The 9,068-nt window shown below is 41.8% G+C and overlaps 1 protein-coding gene and 1 pseudogene across 1 annotated transcript; both read left to right on the top strand.

The window, feature by feature from the left end:
- Window positions 1-40: 40 nt before the first annotated feature.
- Window positions 41-2,260, top strand: LOC125894774 (gastrotropin-like; annotated as a pseudogene).
- A 4,375-nt stretch (window positions 2,261-6,635) lies between these two features.
- On the top strand, window positions 6,636-8,514 carry LOC125894773 (gastrotropin-like). Its single transcript, XM_049586364.1, has 4 exons — window positions 6,636-6,794; window positions 6,896-7,056; window positions 7,156-7,245; window positions 8,153-8,514. Exons 1-4 carry the CDS (start codon window positions 6,728-6,730, stop codon window positions 8,210-8,212), a joined length of 378 nt encoding a protein of 125 aa, XP_049442321.1. The 5' UTR covers window positions 6,636-6,727; the 3' UTR covers window positions 8,213-8,514.
- The last annotated feature ends 554 nt before the right edge of the window (window positions 8,515-9,068 follow it).

The following is a 9,068-nucleotide window of genomic DNA, read 5'->3' on the forward strand; positions in this document are numbered from 1 at the left end:
GTGAGGTATGTGAGAGGAGAGGAAGAGGCACGTGTGGCAGTGCTACACAGAGAGTCTGTAGCAGGCCACTCCTTTTTCTGTGTGTCTCATTAACTCCTCTCTCACGTCGTCTCCTCTCTTACACTGTCATGGCTTTGGCAGGGAAATACGAGCTGGAGAGTCAAGACAACTATGAGGAGTTTCTGGAAGCAATTGGTATTTTTTTTTTTTTTTTTTTACTGATACATAAATGAATAATTGTGAGTCGTCATTCATTTAATCTTTCTGTTTTGGGATTTTCACCTGCTTGTCACAGGGCTCCTCAACGCCAAGACAGACCACAAAGTGGTAACGGAGGTGGTTCAGGATGGGAACAACTTCACCTGGACACAAACTATTCCTGGTCCGATAAGTTCACCGTTGGTCAGGATTGTGAGCTGACAACGATGAAGGGGGCCAAAGTCAATGTGAGTTAATAATAATAATTGATCTGCCACATTTTCACAACTTCTTATAAAGTTTAAGCTCATCTTACATTTCCCTCTGTGACCTTCTGTGACCTGTAGGCTACTGTCACTATGGAAGGCGGCAAGATTTCAGTACCGTTTCCTCAGTACAACTTCACAGCAGAGATCATTGAGGATAAGCTGGTGATGGTAAGAGATGTCAAGTGCATCTATAGAGTTTAAAAAATTAATGTGCTTTTCAAAGTACAAAGAGATTAAATAAAGCAGAGGCATAATCAAATAAAAACAGTCATAAATGAGATGATCTAAGTGAATCAATAAACACATAAATAGAAATATAAATTTAGATATTGTACATCTTGATAGAGTCACAAAAACAGCATTGCACAAATGAAATAAAATACAAGCAAGTAAAACACAGAGTATGATCATAGTTCACGTCATAAAGGTATCAGTGGAGGGAGGACGAACTAATTGCTAGTGACAAGTTACAGGGCCATCATCTGAAAATGCTCTATCACCTTTGATTTTTAACTGCATGGAGTGGAGAGCACCAATTGGTCACCAGATCCGAGGGGTCGGGAGGTAAAATGGTGGATGAGCAGTTCAGAGATGCAACCAGGTGCTAGTCCATGCAGCGCTTTAAAAACAAAAGAAACTTAAAATTGATTCTGTATGTAACTGGTAACCAGTGAAGAGACGTCAGGACAGGGGCCTGGGGTACAGCTCGGCGCGTTTAAACTGACAATCGAAATGCATATCAACCCAGCATGGTTTGACTCAGTGGAGCCAAAAGTGCCAACGGAAAAACCCTACTGGTCTCTCTTCCTGGTACCAGTATGGAGTCTTGCTGCTGCATGTTGAACAAGCTGCAGGCGACGTAGGGCTGACTGACTGAAAACTACATAGAGGTAATTGCAATAATTGAGGCAAGAGGAAATAAAAGCATGGACTAATGTTTCCAAATCTTTAACACGCATGAACGAAGATGCACAAGCTGGTGTTAACAACTGGGGTGATTTGTCAAATTTCATACATACACTTCATAGATATTGTAGTTTATTTTTTTTAATCCCAAATCATCTTTCTCTTTATCAATCTAGATCTGCAGAACTCCAGGAGAGAAGGGTGTGACTTTTAAAAGAGTTAGCAAGAGGATCTGAAGCTTCGAGACTCAACATGCAGCAACCAGTGGGAACGATGCTGCACGCGGGAGGTAATGAAAGTGCTTCCTCCAGTTACTGAGGCAAGAGGAATACAGTAACCATCTGTAGTGAGGGGCAAGTGGAACATCTCTTGGCTTCACTGGACTGTATTTTGTGGTTTTACTTTCTGATCTAACTAAAGGGAAGGGGTGAAACTATATGTGCTGCATTTTTACAATGATGAAATAACTCACCTGTACCAGTATCCATGTTTGATCTGATATAAATCACTGAAATATAGCATGTTTTGCCACCAATAATGGGATTTCCTTTCATTTGTCTCACACCTTTGAAGTTGTGTTATGGTCTCTGAATTAGAAAAGTATAATTGTATACACATACACACTGCAAAGACAAACTACCATTTCAAAACACTATAAACCAGATATTTAGACATCTAACATGATACAGAAACACCCAGCTAATATGTGCTGAACAAATAAGAGGATCCTGGTCTTATGTGTGTCATCTCCAGGCATCTCTTAATCACCAGGAAATACAGTTTTCTACTAATGTGCCGGTTGCAGATATTTTCTTCTTGTATTCTCTTGTCTCCAGTCTACTAATCTCAATAAACAAGGATATTTGATGTGGTAAGTAATGGTGCTTAGTTAGTTAGTACTTGTTTGTATGTGGGATGTTGTGTTTGATGTTACACCCCTGAATGGGGGAGGATATAACTTGAGTTAAAAAGAAAAGCGACTGTTCAGCTCTCAAGTCAGTGTTTTTAATGACTGAGAGTCAGTCCAGGGCAGCACGGTGGTGTGGTGGTTAGCACTCTCGCCTCACAGCAAGAGGGTTGCCGGTTCGATCCCGGGCGTGGGAGCCCTTCTGTGTGGAGTTTGCATGTTCTCCCCGTGTCAGCGTGGGTTCTCTCCGGGCACTCCGGCTTCCTCCCACAGTCCAAAGACATGCAGATTGGGGACTAGGTTAATTGGTGACTCTAAATTGTCTGCAGGTGTGAATGTGAGCGTGACTGGTTGTTTGTCTCTATGTGTCAGCCCTGCGATAGTCTGGCGACCTGTCCAGGGCGTACCCTGCCTCTCGCCTGATGGCCCCCCCACGACCCTCAAGAGGATGAAGCGGTTAGAAGATGAATGAATGAATGAGTCAGTCCAATAGCACCCCCTACAGGTTCTATGCTGGAAATAATATCACTAATTCAATTCTTCAGTCTGCCAAAATAAGACCACAGAATATTAAGAAATATGAAAAACAATAGTTTACATAACATACACATTAAGAGTGCGTTACTTTTACACTTTATACAGCAACCACTACACACTCCCTTCAAAAACAGATGTCGTCCTGACATCCTGTATCAACGATTTGGCTTATTATTGCAAACTTTAGAGAGAAATGAATATTTGTCCCCAGTCAAACATTTAACTTTTGTAAACATTTAACACTCATTAATCATGAGATTTAACATTGTCAGGCACATTTAACAGGCTAATCTTCATTTGTGCAAGTTAAATTCAACCCAGACTGAATATGTTGTAAACATATGAATATTCCAACAGTCCATAACATTCTATAGCTCTTGATTCTTACTGCTTTAGCACCAATGAATTTCCATGTAAACATCTCATTTTTCCCACATAGTGCATTACAATACCCACTGTTTTTCAAAACAGTCCAGTAATAGTTAACCCTCATATTAAATTTCTCAGATATTTAGCAGTGCATGTGAACGCATAAATGAATATTCTCAGCTGTTACAACAGTCCATGAAATATCCACGAATATTCTCTGTTCACAGGACAGTCCATGTTCAGTATCCATGTAGGGATACTGGCTGGTGGTGGAGGTACGGCACAAGATCCCCCCACTGAGTCTCTGCTGCGTTGTGTCCATAGGGCAAAGGCTGGTACCTGAATGTGTGATTAGCTGATGGTCCGATACTGTAACAAACTGGGTTACCCAGTTCGCTGTAGGTGAAAACTTTTTGTGCCCGTCTCTCTCTCCTTGGCCTCTCAGGAGTCTGCGCAGCCTCGTTGTAATTTTCCTCTCAGGCCAGGTGATGAGGATGCTGTTATACTGTCCCCCAAAGCAACCTCACCTGTAAAGTCAGTTTCCACCTGATGTGGTACGTCCCTTTGATCCAGCAGGTGTGGTTCACTTTGATTCTCATCACTCAGTAGCGCTGGTCCCTCCCCAGACTCATTAACATCCATTTCCGTTTGGTCTGTGTTTTCATCTGCCTGAGACTGCATTGCTGGTGGAGGCTGAGAGGGCAAGTGGTAATGCCAGTCTTCTTCATCGTCACTGCTGCTCTCAGGTTGTGCTGCATTCTTTTCACCTGTGTTTTTTCTGATGCTCTTTTTCTTTGACTGCTTAGCAACTTTGAGAGGCATCTCCAGTGCTTAATTTGTAAAATTATAAGTAGGGGAACACTTTGGGCCTCTGAGAGAGCAGTGTTCCCCCACTCCCAAAAGTGGGGGAACACTTTTTTAAGCAGCACCCGAGCCGCCTCACTGCGCAACTCCGAATGGAATGGTTGTGACATCTAGTGTTGTCACGGTACCAAAATTGGGACCCACGGTACGATACCAGTGAAAGTATCACAGTTCTGAGTAGTATCACGATACCACAGCAAAAATGAGGCAGATGTGCCTTTTGTCATTTATAAAAAGATAAATCACATTTCTATAATACATCAATGATATTTCAATGGAATAAATTACTTATTGACTTATTCATACTTCATGAATTCATGATTCGCCTTTCGTTTCTGCTGCTGGTTGAAATCTGGACTCGCACTGCGTGCTGAATGATTTATTTTGCTGGCACAAAACTATTTTTAGTCGCAAATGCGAGTAAAATGCTCGCATGTAGAGCTCTGTGGAAAACAAATCACTGCTGACAAGTAAAAAGAAATAAATAGTATCTTTCACTGCTCAAGGATACTCACATGTCTGGAACACAAACCACTACAGCAGCATATTGAGCACCAGGTGGCCAGTGCGCGCCGTTATTAGACGGCGCATGGACACTCACCCTTTTGCAATTGGACTTTGAACTTATCCCACAGTAGTGGTACATGAGGCACCGTAGTACTATGATACTCTAACATTATGGTATCATATGTACTGTGGAGTTTTAGTACTGCGATCTACCGTTACCAGTATACCCTGCAACACTAGTGACATCAGCCAATACTGTATGTAGTTTTTAGATGTGAAAAGTTCTAGACGCATGCAAATTAGTCCCGGAACGCACCAGGGCCTTTTCTGAAAAGATCCTGGTGCGTTCCAGTACGTTCCGGCTCAAATTAAGCACTGGGCATCTCTAATGGTAAGTGGTTACATGGAAGCAGGAGATTTTGGTGTAAGATTCTACTGTCTCTCCCTTTCCCTTGCTTAGGCACAACTTCATAGATTGGAAGGTCTTTGTTTACCTGACCTGACTCTGTAGATAGAGTCTTCCCAGTGGCTACGGAGCTTGCCTGTTCCACCTCTGGGAGTCATGTTTCTGACAAGGACGCAATCCCCCTCTTCCAACACAGAACTCCTGATTTTGTTGTCATGATTTCTCTTGCCTCTCTCTGCAGACCTTATTGCATTCTCTCTGGTAATCTCATACGCTTCTTGCATTCCACTTTTCCATTTTTTCATGTACTGTTGATGGTCTGTGGTTCCCGTCTCTGGTGTTAGCTGGAATAGTAAATCAATAGGAAGTCGAGGGGCTGTCCCAAACAAAAGGATGAAGGGGGAAAACCCTGTGACCCCACTCCTTGTACAGTTGTATGCATAAATGAGCTTGTTTAACGACTCCTTCCAGTTGGCTTTCTCCCTCTCTGTGAGCGTTTTCAACATTTGCAGGAGCTTCTATTAAAACGCTTAACTTGACCGTTACCCTGTGGGTGATATGGTGTTGTTCTCGAGCCTGCAACACCACAGTTTTTAGCCGACTGAGCAAACAGCTGATTTTCAAATTCGCCTCCTTGGTCATGATGTATTCTCAAGGGGAATCCAAACTTCAAGGCATAGTCATTAAAGATCTTGTCAGCCACTGTCTTGCCTGATTTTGATGTTGTGGCATAGGCTTGTGCGAATCGCGTGAAATGGTCAATTATGACCGATATGTATTCATATCCTCCAGAACACCTGTCCACATGCAAAAAATCAACAGACACCAATCAAAAGGCTGAGTAGTTACAATGCTGGTGAGTGGTGCTCTGGTTTCCCTGCTGGGCTTCTTACTTTTCAGACAGGAGCAGCCTGACGAGACATAATGTTCAACCTCCCTCTGCATCTGTGGCCAAAAGAATCTGTCCCTGACAAGTGAAGATGTTGTTTCTACTCCTTGGTGTCCCATCTCATTGTGTAGTGCTTTTAACACTGTGTCTTTGTATTTTTCAGGGAGAATGAGTTACTTATGGCTCTTCTGCGACGCAGTATGCTGCCATCATCCGGTGTCAGTTTGTGGTTTTACCTGTAAAGTTGAGTTTCCTCCTCTATAAAAGCCTGCACATGACTCCAGCTGTCATGCCACCAACACGCCATTCCAACACCAAATACTGCAGTGAAGGATGGGAGTCTCACAGCTCCACAATAAACTCAACTAGAAACAGAGAAATCTTTATGTCTGATCTCTGGATGATTAGAGGAAAACAGCACTTAAAGTTATTATATCAAAACCATTTTTAAAAAGGAACTTAACATGGCTCTTGTTTTTATAATTAAGCCCATCATTCCTACTGGTTATGTATGATATGTCAGCGACCACTGGAGCTTTTAGATGTATTCTCTTTTTTTACGTTGTGAGTGTTTTACTGCACCATACATGCTCAAACTTGCCAAGTGCAGGAAAAACCTGCCGCTGATGGGAACAGGGAAATACTTTGGAGTTTTGCCAAATTACGACATTGTAGCATCAAGCAATATACATAAGACTGTGTTGAAAAAACACAGCTGACATTTTTCACACACACGTGGGGCACAGTGAGGTATGTGAGAGGAGAGGAAGAGGCAGGTGTGGCAGTGCTACAGAGAGTGTCTGTAGCAGGCCACTCCTTTTTCTCTGTGTGTCTCAAAAACTCCTCTCTCACGTCGTCTCCTCTCTTACACCGTCATGGCTTTCGCAGGGAAATACGAGCTGGAGAGTCAAGACAACTATGAGGAGTTTCTGGAAGCAATTGGTATTTTTTTTTAAATTTTCTTTACTGATACATAAATGGATAATTGTGAGTCGTCATTCATTTAAACTTTCTGTTTTGGGATTTTCACCTGCTTGTCACAGGGCTCCTCAACGCCAAGACAGACCACAAAGTGGTAACGGAGGTGGTTCAGGATGGGAACAACTTCACCTGGACACAAACTATTCCCAACTGGTCCTGGTCCAATAAGTTCACCGTTGGTCAGGATTGTGAGCTGACAACGATGAAGGGGGCCAAATTCAATGTGAGTTAATAATAATAATTGATCTGCCACATTTTCACAACTTCTTATAAAGTTTAAGCTCATCGTACATTTCCCTCTGTGACCTTCTGTGACCTGTAGGCTCCTGTCACTATGGAAGGCGGCAAGATTTCAGTACCGTTTCCTCAGTACAACTTCACAGCAGAGATCATTGAGGATAAGCTGGTGATGGTAAGAGATGTCAAGTGCATCTATAGAGTTTAAACAATGAATGTGCTTTTCAAAGTACAAAGAGATTAAATAAAGCAGAGGCATAATCAAATAAAAACAGTCATAAATGAGATGATCTAAGTGAATCAATAAACGCATAAATAGAAATATAAATTTAGATATTGTACATCTTGATAGAGTCACAAAAACAGCATTGCACAAATGAAATAAAATACAAGCAAGTAAAACACAGAGTATGATCATAGTTCACGTCATAAAGGTATCAGTGGAGGGAGGACGAACTAATTGCTAGTGACAAGTTACAGGGCCATCATCTGAAAATGCTCTATCACCTTTGATTTTTAACTGCATGGAGTGGAGAGCACCAATTGGTCACCAGATCCGAGGGGTCGGGAGGTAAAATGGTGGATGAGCAGTTCAGAGATGCAACCAGGTGCTAGTCCATGCAGCGCTTTAAAAACAAAAGAATTGATTCTGTATGTAACTGGTAACCAGTGAAGAGACGTCAGGACAGGGGCCTGGGGTACAGCTCGGCGCGTTTAAACTGACAATCGAAATGCATATCAACCCAGCATGGTTTGACTCAGTGGAGCCAAAAGTGCCAATGGAAAAACCCTACTGGTCTCTCTTCCTGGTACCAGTATGGAGTCTTGCTGCTGCATGTTGAACAAGCTGCAGGCGACGTAGGGCTGACTGACTGAAAACTACATAGAGGTAATTGCAATAATTGAGGCAAGAGGAAATAAAAGCATGGACTAATGTTTCCAAATCTTTAACACGCATGAACGAAGATGCACAAGCTGGTGTTAACAACTGGGGTGATTTGTCAAATTTCATACATACACTTCATAGATATTGTAGTTTGTTTTATTTTCATCCCAAATCATCTGTCACTTTATCAATCTAGATCTGCAGAACTCCAGGAGAGAAGGGTGTGACTTTTAAAAGAGTTAGCAAGAGGATCTGAAGCTTCGAAACTCAACATGCAGCAACAAGTGGGAACGATGCTGCACGTGGGAGGTAATGAAAGTGCTTCCTCCAGTTACTGAGGCAAGAGGAATACAGTAACCATCTGTAGTGAGGGGCAAGTGGAACATCTCTTGGCTTCACCGGACTGTATTTTGTGGTTTTACTTTCCGATCTAACTAAAGGGAAGGGGTAAAACTATATGTGCTGCATTTTTACAATGATGAAATAACTCACCTGTACCAGTATCCATGTTTGATCTGATATAAATCACTGAAATATAGCATGTTTTGCCACCAATAATGGGATTTCCTTTCATTTGTCTCACACCTTTGAAGTTGTGTCATGGTCTCTGAATTAAAAAAGTATAATTGTATACACATACACACTGCAAAGACAAACTACCATTTCAAAATACGATAAACCAGATATGTGTAAAGATACTGTAGATTTATTATTCTCATGAGTTTGAATCCATGTGCAGGAAACAAACTGATATTTAGACATCTAACATGATACAGACACACCCAGCTAATATGTGCTGAACAAATAAGAGGATCCTGGTCTTATGTGTGTCATCTCCAGGCATCTCTCAATCACAAGGAAATACAGTTTTCTACTAATGTGCCGGTTGCAGATATTTTCTTCTTGTATTCTCTTGTCTCCAGTCTACTAATCTCAATAAACAAGGATATTTGATGTGGTCAGTAATGGTGCTTAGTTAGTTAGTACTTGTTTGTATGTGGGATGTTGTGTTTGACACCCATTCATGGTTTATGGCTGATGACCTACATTATGTGTGCAGGGAGTGCAATTGTAAGTTTAGCTTTAGCAACAAGGGCTAAAAAGAGAAATAA

Source organism: Epinephelus fuscoguttatus, linkage group LG9 (assembly GCF_011397635.1).
Source record: "Epinephelus fuscoguttatus linkage group LG9, E.fuscoguttatus.final_Chr_v1".
Lineage (NCBI taxonomy): Eukaryota > Metazoa > Chordata > Actinopteri > Perciformes > Serranidae > Epinephelus > Epinephelus fuscoguttatus.